We start from the raw sequence: 21,096 nt of genomic DNA, 5'->3' as shown, positions 1-21,096 counted from the left end.
TTGGAAACTTTATTGGAGCTGCTTATCCACCATCCAGACTATTCTTCTTTTCCAACCTTTCATTAATTTTTCTCTGCTGTCCACATCCAGGAAGTTTATCTACAGTGCCTTGGATTGTAAACTTGATGATTATATTGCACACCGTGGACAAAGATCTCTGTAGATTGAGGATTTTTGTGAAATTATGTCAGATTCTCCTTTTTTTGTGTTGTTCCAATACACACAAAGGAAATAAGAACATATAGAACAAAACATGTGTAATTGTAATAATTTTCTGGGAGAAATACTTCATTTTCTAAAACAATTTCAAGGGTGCCAAAAAGGAGTGGACACTGAAAGCTGACGGACACCTGTGCAAGAAATGTGTCTGGGCCTCCCTCCTTTTATGGCGACAAAGCTACAGATATATATATACACACACACATCTATCTATATATATATATATAGTCACACACACACACACACACACATATACATACGTGTATATTACATAGTCTCCTTTGGATTATATAGAGCCCTGTCTTTTTTCCGTAAATATATTTATTGAAGTTTTAAACAGTAAAAGCAATACAAAGAACCCGTTACAATGTCCAAGAGCCCTGTTTTTTATTACATAACGTCCTCTCTTGTTAGATAATATAATGCAATGTCGACTGATGGGGCATGGGAAAGCTTCTTTTCTAATAGAGGAACTGATGGGCCTGATCACTGGCTGCTTCATCAGCAGTCATTTTATATTCTAACAAGAGAGGGGATTATGTAATAAGAGAGGACGCTGTGTATAACAAACATAAGAATACACTATGTAAGGGACAGCAAATTACATAACAGCTGAGGAAGCTATATAATAAGAGATGGCATCATATATAACTAGAGAGGATGGTACATAATAAGAGACAGTGCTGTACATAACAGCAGGGGAAGCTATATAATAAGGGACCGCCCCATATGTAACTAGAGAGGATGGTATAATAAGGTACGGTGTTATACATAATAAAAGAGGAAACTATGTAACTAAGGACGGCGCTATACATAAGTGAGTATACTATACACTAAGAGACTGTGCTATATATATATACATACATACACACTAAGGGACTGTGCTATACGTAATAAGTGTCCTCTCCCCCACCTCCATCATTGTCTTCTCATCACTATCATTGCCCTATCCACCACCCCATCATTGCCCTCTCCACCATCCCAATCAATGCTCTTCTCCACCACCTCCATTATTGCCCTCTGCACCACCTCCATCGTTGCACTCTCCATCACCCCAATCATTGTTCTCCCACCATCACCACCATCATCATTGCCCTCTTCATCACCCCAATCATTGTTCTCCTGCACCTTCTCCCAATGTACTGTTAAAAAAACAAAACACCACCGCTCCCTCTCTGTCCATTCCCCCGCAGCATCATCGTCGCCGGCAGCTTTCTATTTGACACAGGCGGGCTGAATGCTGACGTCATCCAGCTGTGCGACTGTCAGACAGAAAGGGCCGGGCAGGAAGTAGAGGATGAATCCCTGCAGCTCCGATTTGCTGCCATTTTTTCCTGTTAGCAGTGGAGCTGCAGGGATCACTCCCTTCCCACTGCACATAAGGGCAATCTGGCCATGGGCTCCCAGGAGCCTTGGGGCCGGAGAAACAGGCCAGACTGCCCTCATTAGCAGGCATCCTGCAGGGGCCCCCCTAGGGCTCCGGTGTAGCTGAACTGGTGGTTTGTCCACCCCTGGTGCCAAAACTTTTAGCCATGACTGTATATAGTGCACATTATGAGATACTCCACCCTTTCAGATAAAAAGTCTGGACATCCAATATTTATAACTAAACTCTGAATACAAACTGCAAAGGAATAATTACTTACATGCAGTCTTGGAAGCTACTGAAGTCATCAACCTGGGTGCCAAACACAAGGTAGGCAAACTGGGCATACGCAAGGAATATGATGAAAAACATGATGGAGAAACCGAGAATGTCCTTGGCACAGCGAGACATGGTGGTTGACAACTGAGTCATAGTTCTGTTGAAGTTCACAAACTTAAAAAGCTTTGGAAAAGAAAATTACAAAGTGTCAGTATAGATATAATTACATTCCAATAGGGGGTGCAGTCAGATGGACATATATATCCAACCAAGATCAGAATGCAGTGCATGGACTGGCCAACGGTACTCCCGACCCAAACGTGACAGCTTACGGTAATTTTCGTCTATGCTGCTGTCACGCTAGGGTCAGGAATGCCGCCGGCCAGTCCGTGCACTGTGATCTGATCTTGGACTGATTTAAACAGCCATCTATCTGCGCCATTATACTAAACAGTTATGATCAGTGGCGAACTTTGGGGGCTTCAAAATGTTTAGGCAGGGGTATACATGTATTTCTTGCAGTGCAACTACAGTTTCACCAGCAAAAAAAGTGTGGCCATTACGATCACAGTTTATCTTAATGGCTGCGTGGGCTTGTAGGTGAACCAGACTTGATTTTGCCAATCATGGAAAGACCGCAGAGCCACAGGACTGATGCAGCTAAAAGTCACCTAATAAGAATAGAATGAGTATAATGGGGACTGTTACCTTAACCCAAGCGAAGAATACAGTTACTGCAACCACGTTATTAAACTGGTTCTGCCAGTAAGCCAGAGATTCCAGGTTGTGGAATAAGTTCATGTCCGCTAGGAGCTTGCTCAGAGGTCCTTCCATTGACATTCTGTACAGACTGAGGCCCATTGACACCACAGAGAGCTACACAAACAATATCATGAAAAGGATCAACCATTTCTGAAGGTTCTGTTATACAAAGAGGTCACGGGTACAGAAAATTACAAGGGGCTTTCCAAATACTTTAGTGACCGGTCAATTATGGGTAATGTTATTTCAGTAAATGGGGGAAGATAATTGGCTCTCAGAACGGATTAAACATGAATATCTATCTTCTCCAATCCAAGTTTTCTTCAGACTTTATCAACTGCCATTAACATATCAAACTTATGGTGATAAAAATCTGTTGTCTACAGCCTAAATCTAAACCTAGAAATAATGAGAAAAGTAGTAGAAGATAACCGTGCCAAATAATGTTCATTAGTTTGTCATGCAGGAAAACTCAAAAACTATCAGTCTTGCTGAAATCATGCAGAGATCACATGATCGGTTAATTTTCTGCTTTGTTCCACTTTCTTTTTTTTGTCCTACTGTAGACAAAGCAATGGGGGGAGGCTCCTGCTGCAGCCAGTTTTAGAGTAGAAACGCTAAATGTCCAATTTCATCCTGTACTTCTAAAACTCTACAAGGTTGTAGTCTTGGGAAAGAGACAGGCTAGTCTAGGACTAGAAAAAAATTAGAAATGCCTTTGGCCAAAAAGTACAACATACTATAGATATCTTCTCTCTATGGAGATATACATCCTGTCAGTTATGTCCCAGACATCACAAATGGAAACTAGTAATGCAAAGCAAGCCTTCTAAGTTGTAACTTACAGAAATGCTGCCTTAGATACATCACGTACCACAATGATGACAATATCCAGGCAATTCCAGAGACTGTGGAAATAGTGCAGGCGATGATTATAGATCTCCAGGAATTCCTCCACCATATAATACAGGATGAAGATGCAGAATGCTATCTCACAGGCAGCCAAGAAATAGTCGAATGTGGAGACATAGTGAATCAGCTTTACCGTCTGGAACTGCCAGGAGGTAACTAGCCCCCCAGTTGCTGGAAATTCTACCAACAGCCTAAAAATCGTACATAAAAGAGCAGCATCAAATACAGCTCATAGATAAGGGAGCAGAATAAACTACAATATGTGTATACAGTGAAGAACAAATGTGTAACAATGTTTTGCACTTTTGACTTTCAGGCTCCATATCTCGCCATCCACTTCTGCTTTGGACTTGAGACTGCTATCATGTTATAGACAATCATGTTGGATAGCTCATACTTAAATTTGCCTTGCAACTATTTAGCATGTGATTAGTTATGCATATTCTTATCATATCACTGCATTGTTACTGTTTTCCTCCTGACGATATACATTTTTTTATTATTTTGTTAGTATTTTATAATTCCACCTTTGTCTTTCAACGTTCCCTCAATCCTTCTGGGCATGCTCTTGGTCAGATTCAAACATGTGTTAACCAAAATTTAATCTCAGGTCTCTTCTACACGTTCCCAAGGTTGGTGCATACTGGTCGACTTGGGTATGTATACAGCTTTTTCTTCAATTCTTACCCACAAGTGTTTGATTGGGATGAGGTCTGGGGACTGTAGGGGCCAATCTAGCACCTCTACTTCATTGTCATTGAACCATTTCTTCACCAATCTCGACGTATGCTTCATGTTGTTGTCCTGTTTGAACACTGTCGTTATTTTCATACCCATAGTACTTGAGTGTGCCAAGTAACTCCTCTTGTAGGATACTCACATATAGCTCAGCATTGAGATCACCAACGATCCCGTCAAGTATCCAACATCTTTGGCTATGAAACAACCCCATATCGTCACTTCCTCCACCAAACTTGACATTTTCTTCAATTTCTTGATCCGTAAGCCACTTTTTTCCTTGTTTCTTTCAGACCCATTTGCACATATCAGAGCCTTGTCTATTGACTTTCATCTCATCGCTACAAATCATCAGTTTCAAATCTTTAAATGTCCACTTTTCAGACTTTTTTGCAAACTCAAACTGACGCTTCCTATGGCAATAATGAAGTTGAGGCATCTCGAACGTTTTCCGGGCCGCCATTCCAGACTTGTGTAACGTGCATCGCATGGTGCCTGCATGAACATCTGTGATCTCACTATTTTGAAGGATATGAACCACCTTCACTGCCGCGCCAGAACTGATAGACCTTGGGATGAGCAGACATGTTGACTCTCTTATTTTGCCTGTACGTCCACCTTTTGGCTTCTGAATGGCTTTACGGATTTCATTTCACATTCTTCCAACAGTCACGGCACTCACATGATGCAACTTTCTTGGTCAAGAGACGGCTATCGATGAGCTGGATGATGCGGTTTCTCTTTTCTTGGGAAATCATCTTCATGGTTGCTCCTCAATTCAAACTAATGACCTTTCACTTGGGAATCAATACTAATACACTGAGCTATTAGGGAATGTGAGAACAGGTTGTATTTTGTAGTATTCAGGGAGAAAATTTTTTTCTCACCACTAGGGGCAAAACAGTAACAATGCAGTGACATGTCAGGAATCTGCATAACTAATCATATGCTAAATACGAGGGGCGCCTGAAAACTTCGAGGCCCACCCATGAAATCTTTTTTGCATGGTCTTGTTTTGCAATGCAATATGTTATTTAGTTAGCTAAATGGTCTCATGAGCAATCTGGATTTATTTTGATTTTTTTTGTTTCCGTTACAGCATTTTAAAGTTGGGTCGCAAGGCTGAAATATGGAAATGGAGAAGTTGGCAAAGTTCACACATCGGCTGTTGCAATGGCTGCAATTCCACCTTCCACCAAGGTGCTTTTTCATCTGTGGGAATAGGTGATAGTCCGAGGGAGCCAAATCAGGGGAATAGGGTGGGTGCTGAAGCAGTTGGAAACCACAGGAGTGAATTGCAGCAGCCGATGTGTGAACTTTGCCAACTTCTCCATTTCCATATTTCAGCCTTGCGACCCAACTTTAAAATGCTGTAACGGAAACAAAAAAAATCAAAATAAATCCAGATTGCTCATGAAACCATTCAACTAACTAAATAACATATTGCATTGCAAAACAAGACCATGCAAAAAAGATTTCATGGGTGGGCCTCAAAGTTTTCAGGCGCCCCTCGTAGTTGCAAGTCAAATTTAAGTATTAGATATCCAAGATGATTGTCTATAAAATGATGGGAGTCTCACGACTAAAGCAGAAATGGATGGTCAGATATGGAAGTCAAAAGTGCAAAACATTGTTACCCTTTTCCTCTTCACTGTAAAAAAGACTACTGCATGTACACACTTGTCTTGTTATTTCCACCAGGGTTATGGTATTTTTCATGGCAAGAATAGCATTCAATGTAGTGTTGTTCTTGCTTATGAAAAACCAGGGGAAGAGTCTTGAGGAGATCATCTGCATATTCCCAGTGCCTTCTGGGATAAGTGAAGAGTCTCCGCGAGCTCAACGATCACTGGGTTTTGGCTGTTGCAGCTGAAAAGAGGAAATCGGAAAACCAGGGGAAGAGTCTTGAGGAGATCATCTGCATATTCCCAGTGCCTATCGGCGCGCAAATTTTGTCTCATCTTTCATCGTTTTTAAGAAATCTCAATATGGAAGAGGCCAGGAGCCATTTGGTGAGCTGCATTTCTTGCTACATGTTCACAGACTTACCAGTGGAAAAGCCAAACTTCTCATGCCACAAATGCAAGCTTGTGTCCCTGTTGGAGGAAAAGTTGCAAAGTCTCGAAGAGAGGTTAGCTACGTTGAAGATCATTAAGGAAGGTGAAGAGTTCTTGGACAGAACAGAATTATCTCTTCATGTTACGGAAAGAGAAGAAATTCGAAGTGCACCTGAAGAAACAGAGGAATGGAGACATGTGACCCAGAGAAGCAGGAGGATCAGGAGGCAGTCAGCACCCATACTCCTCAGGAACCAGTACCAGGCTCTCACGCAGTAAACCAATGAAGAAATACATCAGGATAAGATTTTGCCCACAAACAGCAACTATGTACGCCTTCAGAGTCCTCATGGATGGAGAAAGAAAAATGTTGTGAAGAAGAAACGGAGAGTGGTGGTCATGGGGGATTCCCTGCTGAGAGGAACAGAGGCCGCTATCTGCAGACCGGATATAACTTCAAGAGAAATGTGCTGTCTTCCAGGTGCAAAAATTAAAGATGTGTCTGACAGGATATCAGGACTCTTCAGACCTACAGATGACTACCCATTCCTGCTACTACATGTGGGGACAAATGACACCGCAAGAAACGACCTGGAAACCATCTGCAGAGACTTTGAAGACTTAGGCAAGAAAGTGAAAGAACTGGGAGCGCAGGTGGTCTTCTCTTCCATCCTCCCAGTGGATGGCCATGGAACAAGGAGGTGGAATAAGATTCTGCAGGTGAACAACTGGCTACGTCGATGGTGCCGTCAGCAACGATTTGGATTTCTGGATCACGGAGTGAGGTACCTTTACGATGGACTACTTGCTAGAGATGGGGTGCACCTTACGAAGACTGGAAAACATGTATTTGGAAGTCGTCTTGCTACACTTGTAAGGAGAGCTTTAAACTAGAACAACATGGGAAGGGAAGCAAAAGACTAGAAAAAGCCATACACCTGACAAATGGTATTGAGAACTCTGCTATTAGAAGTGGAAAGGAAGAACAAAGACGAAAGAATCTAATTAATAAAAATATTGGAGAAAGAGAAACCAATCACAAACTAAAATGTTTCTATACTAATGCACAAAGCATGGGCAACAAACAAGGAGAATTGGAACTACTAACACAGGAAAAGAAATATGATGTCATTGGAATCACTGAAACTTGGTGGGACAATACACATGATTGGAATACAAGACTAGAAGGATACAACTTATTTGCAAGAAACAGACTTGATAAACGAGGAGGAGGTGTCGCATTGTATGTTAGAAACGCGTATATCTGCACAGAGATTGAAGCTTCAGAGACTGGGAGTTCTGTGGAAACTGTTTGGGTAAGAATACAAGGACAGAACAATGGAAAGGACACCATTGTAGGCATTTACTACAGGCCACCTGTGCAAGCTGAAGATATGGATGAACTCTTTATGCATCAAATGGCCAAGTTCTCCCAAAAATATGACATAGTTGTCATGGGAGATTTCAACTATCCAGACATTTGTTGGGAATCTCTCTCAGGCAAAACTAACAGGTCAAGGAAATTCTTATCCTCTCTTGCTGAAAACTTTATCTTCCAAAAGGTAGGGGAGAAAACAAGGGGAACTGCTACCTTGGATCTAATCCTTATAAACCTGGAGGAAATGGTTGAGGAGGTAAAAGTGGCTGGGACCCTAGGAGGTAGCGACCATGCTATTTTAGAATTTTGGATAACTAGAGGAGGAAGACCTGTGAAGACTCAGACGTCAAGGTTAGATTTCAGAAAGGCAGATTTTAAGGGATTCAGAAAGAGAATTGGAGGGATCCAATGGCTGGATATCCTTAAAGACAAAACTGTCCAGGAAGGATGGGAAATCTTGAAAAATGAAATTCTCAAAGCACAATTGTTAACAATTCCGAAAAGAGGGAAGAATAGGAAGCATTTAAGGAAGCCAGGATGGATGAACACAGAACTTAAGCACATGCTGAAAAGGAAGAAAAAAATGTTTATAAAATGGAAAGAGGGAGGCATATCTAAAGAAGAATATAATGCTGTCTGCAGAACCTGCAGGGCACAAATCAGATTATCTAAAGCTGACAATGAATTGAGGCTTGCAAGAGATGTCAAAAGCAATAATAAAGGATTTTGGGGATATGTCAAAAGTAAAAGAAAAGTCAAAGATGCTATAGGATTTTTACAGGATGAAAATGATGAAATGGTAAGACAGGATGTTGAGAAGGCCGAACTTTTAAATTCCTATTTTGCATCTGTTTTCTCTCAGAAAGGAAATGTGACATCAACTGTTCTTCACTGTCCTATTAAGGGAATAGAAGAATCCAGGATATCTATAAACAGAAAGATAGTGAGGAAACACTTAGCTAACCTAAATGAATTCAAGTCTCCAGGTCCAGATGAATTACACCCCAGAGTACTGAAGGAGTTAGCAGAAGAAATTTTTGAACCCCTCTCCATAATATTTGAAAATTCTTGGAGAACAGGAGAAGTCCCAGAAGACTGGAGAAGAGCAAATGTTGTTCCTATCTTCAAAAAGGGGAAGAAGGTGGACCCAGGCAACTATAGGCCGGTGAGTCTGACTTCTATACCAGGAAAGATCTTTGAACAAATTATTAAACAACATGTATGTCAGTACCTGGATAAGAATGAAGTGATTAAACAGAGTCAGCATGGGTTTGTAACTAATAAGTCATGTCAGACTAACTTAATTTCCTTCTATGACGGAATCACTGATTGGGTGGATCAAGGAAATGCTGTAGATATAGTATATCTTGACTTCAGCAAAGCATTTGACAAAGTATCTCATACAATCCTTATTGAAAAAATGACTAAGTATGGAATGGACAAGGCAACTGTTAGGTGGATTCATAACTGGCTTAGTGATCGGACCCAAAGAGTGGTCGTAAATGGCTGCACATCCAGTTGGAAGAATGTCTCAAGTGGGGTACCACAAGGCTTTGTCCTGGGCCCTGTATTGTTCAACATCTTTATCAACGATTTAGATGAAGGAATTGAGGGTAAACTGATTAAATTTGCTGATGACACAAAGCTAGGAGGGATAGCTAATACTAGAGAAGAGAGAGAGAGGATTCAAAAAGATATAAATAAACTGGAGAAGTGGGCAGCAACTAACAGAATGGTTTTTAACAGGGAAAAATGCAAAGTACTACATCTGGGCAATAAAAATGAAAAAAGCATATACAGAATGGGAGGAATAGGCCTAAGCAACAGCACATGTGAAAAAGACTTGGGTATACTAATAGATCACAAACTGAATATGAGTCAACAGTGTGATGCAGCAGCAAAAAAAGCAAATGCAATTCTAGGATGTATTAACAGAAGCATACAGTCTAGATCAGGTGAAGTCATTATTTCCCTCTACTCCTCTTTGGTCAGACCTCATCTGGAATATTGTGTCCAGTTTTGGGCACCACATTTTAAAAAAGACATCAACAAACTGGAGCAAGTTCAGAAAAGAGCAACCAGAATGGTGACTGGTCTGCAAACCCTGTCTTATGAGGAAAGGTTGCAGGATTTGGGATTGTTTAGTTTGCAAAAGAGAAGACTGAGAGGAGACTTAATAGCTGTCTACAAATATCTCAAGGGCTGTCACATTGTAGAAGGATCATCTTTATTCTCATTTGCACAAGGAAAGACTAGAAGCAATGGGATGAAACTGAATGGGAGGAGACAGATTAGATATTAGAAAAAACTTTTTGACAGTTAGAGTGATCAATGAGTGGAACAAGCTGCCACGAGAAGTGGTGAGTTCTCCTTCAATGGATGTCTTCAAACAGAGGCTGGACAGACATCTGACTGGGATGATTTAGCGAATCCTGCTTTGAGCAGGGGGTTGGACCAGATGGCCCAGGAGGTCCCTTCCAACTCTACGATTCTATTCTATGATTCTATGAAAAATACCAGAATTCATACTAAAACCTGACAGAACTAACTATACAGTAAGTCGATGGGTTCGACCACGATCATGCCTCCATGAGGGGTTGAGGCCATGAAACCAGCAGGCACAGGAGCTAAAGTTTCCATTCTTGACCTACCTGATAATGCAGAAGAGATTAATATTTGCATTATACACTGTGAAGTCCATAAACACTGCTCGGGTGCCTCGGTCCAGCCATAGGTTACTCTTCAGGGTCTCAATCTGAGCAGCAGCCTCTTCTCTGTTCCTTGACAGATCTAAGTAATACCCGGCCCCACTGTATGTGGATATGAGGCCCCATTGACTTCTGCCATTTAAATCCCTTTCTTTGGTATATGTCCACCTGTATAGGCATATGGTTACATAGATTATAGTCCAGACATTATGATGCAACTACTATAATTCATTTATATTTCCCAATCACTTTTACATACATATTCGTAATCAAAGTATTTTTTGGACTGTAAGACGCACCCCAGCTTTAGACAGCAGAAAATAGGAAAAACATGTTTCCTATTAATTAAAACTTCCCTTGTGGTGTAAAGTGGAGGGGTCATTACCATTATTCACTAAGGTCGATTAGGGATGTACTCTAGGTATAGGGATTCTACACATACAGCTCTGTTACACATGCACATATAGACATGCAGGAGCTCTACTTAAGGCAATTAATACAATGACAAGGATTTGCAGACCCATAATACACATATGGTTAGGATATCACGTGGGGGTAACCACAACAAGAACTAAGTTCAGACCAAATACCACCACTTGAAGTATATCAAATATAAGTGCAGATAATTTAGCAATTAAACAATTTAATCTTTATTACAAAAAAATGCATATATAGGCACATACAGCTTTGGTACATGCACATTTACATACACACAGCTCTGCTCTACATACACACAGCTCTGCTACATGCACATTTATATACACACGGCTCTACTACATGTTGGTATACACACACAGCTTTGCTACATGCACATTTATATGGACACAGCTCTGCTACATACACATTTACATACACACAGCTCTGATACATGCACATTTACATACACACAGCTCTGATGCATACACATTTACATACACACAGCTCTGATACATGCACATTTATATACACACGGCTCTGCAACATGTAGGTACACACACAGCTCTGATACATGCACATTTATATGGACACAGCTCTGCTACATACACATTTACATACACACAGCTCTGATACATGCACATTTACATAGACACAGCTCTGATACATGCACATTTATATGGACACAGCTCTGATACATGCACATTTATATACACACGGCTCGGCAACATGTAGGTACACACACAGCTTTGCTACATGCACATTTATATGGACACAGCTCTGCTACATGCACATTTACATACACACAGCTCTGATACATGCACATTTACATACACACAGCTCTGATATATGCACATTTACATACACACAGCTCTGATACATGCACATTTACATACACACACCCCTGATACATGCACATTTAGAGACACACAGCTCTGATACATGCACATTTATATGGACACAGCTCTGATACATGCACATTTACATACACACAGCTCTGATACATGCACATTTACATACACACAGCTCTGATACATGCACATTTACATACACACAGCTCTGATACATGCACATTTACATACACACACCCCTGATACATGCACATTTAGAGACACACAGCTCTGATACATGCACATTTACATACACACAGCTCTGATACATGCACATTTACATACACACAGCTCTGATACATGCACATTTACATACACACAGCTCTGATACATGCACATTTACATACACACACCCCTGATACATGCACATTTAGAGACACACAGCTCTGATACATGCACATTTATATGGACACAGCTCTGATACATGCACATTTATATGGACACAGCTCTGATGCATGCACATTTACATACACACAGCTCTGATGCATACACATTTACATACACACAGCTCTGATGCATACACATTTACATACACACAGCTCTGATACATGCACATTTATATACACACGGCTCTGCAACATGTAGGTACACACACAGCTTTGCTACATACACATTTATATGGACACAGCTCTGCTACATGCACATTTACATACACACAGCTCTGATACATGCACATTTACATACACACACCCCTGATACATGCACATTTAGAGACACACAGCTCTGATACCATTTATATGGACACAGCTCTGATACATGCACATTTATATGGACACAGCTCTGATACATGCACATTTACATACACACAGCTCTGATACATACACATTTACATACACACAGCTCTGATACATGCACATTTACATACACAGCTCTGATACATGCACATTTACATACACACAGCTCTGATACATGCACATTTATATACACACAGCTCTGATACATGCACATTTACATACACACAGCTCTGATACATGCACATTTATATGGACACAGCTCTGCTACATGCACATTTACATACACACAGCTCTGATACATGCACATTTACATACACACAGCTCTGATACATGCACATTTATATGGACACAGCTCTGATACATGCACATTTACATACACACAGCTCTGATACATGCACATTTACATACACACAGCTCTGATACATGCACATTTACATACACACAGCTCTGATACATGCACATTTATATGGACACAGCTCTGATACATGCACATTTATATACACACGGCTCGGCAACATGTAGGTACACACACAGCTTTGCTACATGCACATTTATATGGACACAGCCCTGCTACATGCACATTTACATACACACAGCTCTGATACATGCACATTTACATACACACAGCTCTGATATATGCACATTTACATACACACAGCTCTGATATATGCACATTTACATACACACAGCTCTGATACATGCACATTTACATACACACAGCTCTGATACATGCACATTTACATACACACACCCCTGATACATGCACATTTAGAGACACACAGCTCTGATACATGCACATTTATATGGACACAGCTCTGATACATGCACATTTACATACACACAGCTCTGATACATGCACATTTACATACACACAGCTCTGATACATGCACATTTACATACACACAGCTCTGATACATGCACATTTACATACACACACCCCTGATACATGCACATTTAGAGACACACAGCTCTGATACCATTTATATGGACACAGCTCTGATACATGCACATTTATATGGACACAGCTCTGATACATGCACATTTACATACACACAGCTCTGATACATACACATTTACATACACACAGCTCTGATACATGCACATTTACATACACAGCTCTGATACATGCACATTTACATACACACAGCTCTGATACATGCACATTTATATACACACAGCTCTGATACATGCACATTTACATACACACAGCTCTGATACATGCACATTTATATGGACACAGCTCTGCTACATGCACATTTACATACACACAGCTCTGATACATGCACATTTACATACACACAGCTCTGATACATGCACATTTATATGGACACAGCTCTGATACATGCACATTTACATACACACAGCTCTGATACATGCACATTTACATACACACAGCTCTGATACATGCACATTTACATACACACAGCTCTGATACATGCACATTTATATGGACACAGCTCTGATACATGCACATTTATATACACACGGCTCGGCAACATGTAGGTACACACACAGCTTTGCTACATGCACATTTATATGGACACAGCCCTGCTACATGCACATTTACATACACACAGCTCTGATACATGCACATTTACATACACACAGCTCTGATATATGCACATTTACATACACACAGCTCTGATATATGCACATTTACATACACACAGCTCTGATACATGCACATTTACATACACACAGCTCTGATACATGCACATTTACATACACACACCCCTGATACATGCACATTTAGAGACACACAGCTCTGATACATGCACATTTATATGGACACAGCTCTGATACATGCACATTTACATACACACAGCTCTGATACATGCACATTTACATACACACAGCTCTGATACATGCACATTTACATACACACAGCTCTGATACATGCACATTTACATACACACACCCCTGATACATGCACATTTAGAGACACACAGCTCTGATACCATTTATATGGACACAGCTCTGATACATGCACATTTATATGGACACAGCTCTGATACATGCACATTTACATACACACAGCTCTGATACATACACATTTACATACACACAGCTCTGATACATGCACATTTACATACACAGCTCTGATACATGCACATTTACATACACACAGCTCTGATACATGCACATTTATATACACACAGCTCTGATACATGCACATTTACATACACACAGCTCTGATACATGCACATTTATATGGACACAGCTCTGCTACATGCACATTTACATACACACAGCTCTGATACATGCACATTTACATACACACAGCTCTGATACATGCACATTTATATGGACACAGCTCTGATACATGCACATTTACATACACACAGCTCTGATACATGCACATTTACATACACACAGCTCTGATACATGCACATTTACATACACACAGCTCTGATACATGCACATTTATATGGACACAGCTCTGATACATGCACATTTATATACACACGGCTCGGCAACATGTAGGTACACACACAGCTTTGCTACATGCACATTTATATGGACACAGCTCTGCTACATGCACATTTACATACACACAGCTCTGATACATGCACATTTACATACACACAGCTCTGATATATGCACATTTACATACACACAGCTCTGATATATGCACATTTACATACACACAGCTCTGATACATGCACATTTACATACACACAGCTCTGATACATGCACATTTACATACACACACCCCTGATACATGCACATTTAGAGACACACAGCTCTGATACATGCACATTTATATGGACACAGCTCTGATACATGCACATTTACATACACACAGCTCTGATACATGCACATTTACATACACACAGCTCTGATACATGCACATTTACATACACACAGCTCTGATACATGCACATTTACATACACACACCCCTGATACATGCACATTTAGAGACACACAGCTCTGATACATGCACATTTACATACACACAGCTCTGATACATGCACATTTACATACACACAGCTCTGATACATGCACATTTACATACACACAGCTCTGATACATGCACATTTACATACACACACCCCTGATACATGCACATTTAGAGACACACAGCTCTGATACATGCACATTTATATGGACACAGCTCTGATACATGCACATTTATATGGACACAGCTCTGATGCATGCACATTTACATACACACAGCTCTGATGCATACACATTTACATACACACAGCTCTGATGCATACACATTTACATACACACAGCTCTGATACATGCACATTTATATACACACGGCTCTGCAACATGTAGGTACACACACAGCTTTGCTTCATGCACATTTATATGGACACAGCTCTGCTACATGCACATTTACATACACACAGCTCTGATACATGCACATTTACATACACACACCCCTGATACATGCACATTTAGAGACACACAGCTCTGATACATGCACATTTATATGGACACAGCTCTGATACATGCACATTTATATGGACACAGCTCTGATACATGCACATTTACATACACACAGCTCTGATACATACACATTTACATACACACAGCTCTGATACATGCACATTTACATACACAGCTCTGATACATGCACATTTACATACACACAGCTCTGATACATGCACATTTATATACACACAGCTCTGATACATGCACATTTACATACACACAGCTCTGATACATGCACATTTATATGGACACAGCTCTGCTACATGCACATTTACATACACACAGCTCTGATACATGCACATTTACATACACACAGCTCTGATACATGCACATTTATATGGACACAGCTCTGATACATGCACATTTACATACACACAGCTCTGATACATGCACATTTACATACACACAGCTCTGATACATGCACATTTACATACACACAGCTCTGATACATGCACATTTATATGGACACAGCTCTGCTACATGCACATTTACATACACACAGCTCTGATACATGCACATTTACATACACACAGCTCTGATACATGCACATTTATATGGACACAGCTCTGATACATGCACATTTACATACACACAGCTCTGATACATGCACATTTACATACACACAGCTCTGATACATGCACATTTATATGGACACAGCTCTGATACATGCACATTTACATACACACAGCTCTGATACATGCACATTTACATACACACAGCTCTGATGCATACACATTTACATACACACAGCTCTGATGCATACACATTTACATACACACAGCTCTGATACATGCACATTTATATACACACGGCTCTGCAACATGTAGGTACACACAGCTTTGCTACATGCACATTTATATGGACACAGCTCTGCTACATGCACATTTACATACACACAGCTCTGATACATGCACATTTACATACACACACCCCTGATACATGCACATTTAGAGACACACAGCTCTGATACATGCACATTTATATGGACACAGCTCTGATACATGCACATTTATATGGACACAGCTCTGATACATGCACATTTACATACACACAGCTCTGATACATACACATTTACATACACACTGCTCTGATACATGCACATTTACATACACAGCTCTGATACATGCACATTTACATACACACAGCTCTGATACATGCACATTTATATGGACACAGCTCTGCTACATGCACATTTACATACACACAGCTCTGATACATGCACATTTACATACACACAGCTCTGATACATGCACATTTATATGGACACAGCTCTGCTACATGCACATTTACATACACACAGCTCTGATACATGCACATTTACATACACACAGCTCTGATACATGCACATTTATATGGACACAGCTCTGATACATGCACATTTACATACACACAGCTCTGATACATGCACATTTACATACACACAGCTCTGATACATGCACATTTACATACACACACCCCTGATACATGCACATTTACATACACACAGCTCTGATACATGCACATTTACATACACACAGCTCTGATACATGCACATTTACATACACACAGCTCTGATACATGCACATTTATATGGACACAGCTCTGCTACATGCACATTTACATACACACACCCCTGATACATGCACATTTACATACACACAGCTCTGATACATGCACATTTACATACACACAGCTCTGATACATGCACATTTACATACACACAGCTCTGATACATGCACATTTACATACACACAGCTCTGATACATGCACATTTACATACACACAGCTCTGATACATGCACATTTATATGGACACAGCTCTGATACATGCACATTTACATACACACAGCTCTGATACATGCACATTTACATACACACAGCTCTGATACATGCACATTTATATGGACACAGCTCTGATACATGCACATTTACATACACACAGCTCTGATACATGCACATTTACATACACACAGCTCTGATACATGCACATTTACATACACACACCCCTGATACATGCACATTTACATACACACAGCTCTGATACATGCACATTTACATACACACAGCTCTGATACATGCACATTTACATACACACAGCTCTGATACATGCACATTTATATGGACACAGCTCTGCTACATGCACATTTATATGGACACAGCTCTGCTACATGCACATTTACATACACACAGCTCTGATACATGCACATTTACATACACACAGCTCTGATACATGCACATTTACATACACACAGCTCTGATACATGCACATTTACATACACACACCCCTGATACATGCACATTTACATACACACAGCTCTGATACATGCACATTTACATACACACAGCTCTGATACATGCACATTTACATACACACAGCTCTGATACATGCACATTTATATGGACACAGCTCTGCTACATGCACATTTATATGGACACAGCTCTGATACATGCACATTTACATACACACAGCTCTGATACATGCACATTTATATGGACACAGCTCTGATACATGCACATTTATATGGACACAGCTCTGATACATGCACATTTACATACACACAGCTCTGATACATGCACATTTACATACACACAGCTCTGCTACATGCACATTTATATGGACACAGCTCTGCTACATGCACATTTACATACACACAGCTCTGATACATGCACATTTACATACACACAGCTCTGATACATGCACATTTACATACACACAGCTCTGATACATGCACATTTATATGGACACAGCTCTGATACATGCACATTTATATGGACACAGCTCTGATACATGCACATTTACATACACACAGCTCTGCTACATGCACATTTACATACACACAGCTCTGATACATGCACATTTACATACACACAGCTCTGATACATGCACATTTACATACACACACCCCTGATACATGCACATTTACATACACACAGCTCTGATACATGCACATTTACATACACACAGCTCTGATACATGCACATTTACATACACACAGCTCTGATACATGCACATTTACATACACACAGCTCTGATACATGCACATTTAGAGACACACACTGTTCTGCCACATACACACACCTCTGTTCCAGGAAAATTAACACACACACACTATACATTACCACATCTTGCAGTTCCTCCCAGCATATGACAGATAAGCTAGTCAGGTGGAAGGTCCTTCAGCTGCTCGGGATGTGCAGCTTCCCGGCAGGTCCCAATATCTTCCTGCTCTGCACCGATTACATATATCAGTGTGGCGCAGGAGGAGAAAGAGCAGCTTTCTGTGATCAAGAAGGACATGGTGGCTATGTTTTAATTCATGGCAGGGAGCTGCCTGCAGACTATAAGACGCACACACTTTAATCAAGAGTTTTTCTTGCTAAAAAGTGCATTTTATAGTAGGAAAAATACGGTAATTAAAAATTGTTTCTTTTTCCAATTACTGAAAGCATGAACATGTGATTTGTGTCAAAACCATTTTTACACAATGCTAGTATATAATCCTAATGTCAGTCTATATAGGAAGGTTACTACACCATGCTTGATTTTAGCATTTTCTTAAAAATGTCAATAACTGAAAGTGGTACGTACGCAGTTCCATTGCGTAGTCCAAAGGGGGCAGTATCTTCATTCCTGACTGAGTACATATCATAGCACTCTGTGATTTCATCCTTCAGGTCTTCTGGAACTGAACAGGAGCCGTTCTTCACTTTAAGCTGACGTAGTCGAGGTACTCCAAGGAGGAGGTTCTCGTAGTAGATAAAGCTTTGATTTTCTGCTATAGTCCTGTTCTTGTACCACATGTCCCAGTACAGGCCGTCTACTAGAGGCCCCTCAGCAAACTGCAACAATAAAAATCACATTAAGTGTTGATTAAGAGGTCTAATATTTAGTTGCAATGACAAAAATGTAAAGGGAACCTTTCCGCTGTTTCATGCTGCCAGAACCAGGGCTAGCAAGAATTCTAGACAGACTTAACACAGCGAGGTAGGTGTTATTCTAAAAACTGGAGGAAAGCATAACTTAAAAGATAAGTCGGGCAAAGGTAGAAGAGTCATGGCACAGGTAAAGTCTAGATTTCTTGTGGCCTGTCTCTCAGACAGCATGAAAGAGCTGAAAAACTACCTTTAAATTGTTAATCAATTAATACATTTGAGAACCTTACAACTACAAATGAATGACAAGTATATGGTGGATGCACCTGCCCATATTGTTTGTCGGTCAGCAGGATTTCTTGCATGTTTCTGAAACAAACCGTCTTGTAGAAATCCTGCAGCTCTTCAGCTAGCAAATAGATGAAGTGGTGTGGCTCAGTCAAAGGGGTGCAGTTTAACAATAATTTTGGTCGAATGCACATTAGGCAGAGGGGGAGGTTCCTGCTGCAGACAATTATCTTTTAGTCTGACGTAGGACTGTGAGGAAGGAGAAAATACTCAGTTAACGGGACACAATTACCTTCACTTGGCTTTGGTTAAGGACTTCACTTTCTAAACAAATTCAATACAACATTGCAACACGTAAACACAACATTTGACATGCTGCAATTCACATCACAACCATTGGGTGGACACAGGCACATATAGCATATAAATCATGTGACAGACTCACAAAATAACGCTTTTAACACTAATATTGCACGATACATCTCGGGATATCTTGAGCCAACAGATGGATATGGAAAGACACATCTGGAAATAGATATATATTAATCATATGAAACCTATTTCTGCTTCTACTACGACAGGAAGGTTGTTCCAAACCTCTTGGAGAGCTGACCACAAATCTTATGTGGATTTAGTGCAAAATTTTCATGCAATTTAAGGGCCCGTTACACTAAGCGATATCGCTAGCAATATTGCTATAAAGTCACTGGTTTTGTGACGTAGCAGCGATATTGCTAGCAATATCGCTATGTGTGATACTTCCCTCCGACCGGCTCCCCCGCTGGTTATCGCTGATCGCGTGAGAACGTCCTGGGCCGTTTCTCGTCGGCCGCTTCCTGCTGTGGCGACGAGCAACGCGTGGACGCGGACGGAAGGACGTCTTCATTGCCTCGTCTGACAGGTAAGTAGCGACCGCCGACCGCTGCTATGTCTGTTGTGAGTTCATTTTTCCCTTCACCATTGAGGTTTGATGAACTCCCTCCTCTGGTGAAGGAAGGTAGTGAGACTGATTACCAAACACCTGGGCAGCTAGATGATAACTGGGTGGCTGGAAT

General features: G+C 40.6%; 1 protein-coding gene across 2 annotated transcripts in view; it reads right to left on the bottom strand.

Moving 5' to 3' along the window:
• PKD2 (polycystin 2, transient receptor potential cation channel) overlaps positions 1–21,096 on the bottom strand; it is a 112,268-nt gene that overhangs the window by 32,250 nt on the left and 58,922 nt on the right. For both annotated transcript variants that reach the window (XM_073590812.1, XM_073590822.1), the window contains exons 4-8: positions 19,470–19,720; positions 10,363–10,587; positions 3,501–3,729; positions 2,573–2,740; positions 1,866–2,047 (exon numbers count right to left, since the gene is read on the bottom strand). In XM_073590812.1, the coding sequence (XP_073446913.1) occupies positions 1,866–2,047; positions 2,573–2,740; positions 3,501–3,729; positions 10,363–10,587; positions 19,470–19,720 (1,055 nt within the window). The remainder of the gene's footprint in view (positions 1–1,865; positions 2,048–2,572; positions 2,741–3,500; positions 3,730–10,362; positions 10,588–19,469; positions 19,721–21,096) is intronic.

Source organism: Dendrobates tinctorius, unplaced genomic scaffold, assembly GCF_039654945.1.
Source record: "Dendrobates tinctorius isolate UK_male_01 unplaced genomic scaffold, ASM3965494v1 ptg000011l, whole genome shotgun sequence".
Lineage (NCBI taxonomy): Eukaryota > Metazoa > Chordata > Amphibia > Anura > Dendrobatidae > Dendrobates > Dendrobates tinctorius.
Note: the sequence above shows the minus strand (reverse complement) of the source record. Positions and strands in the feature narration are given on the sequence as shown.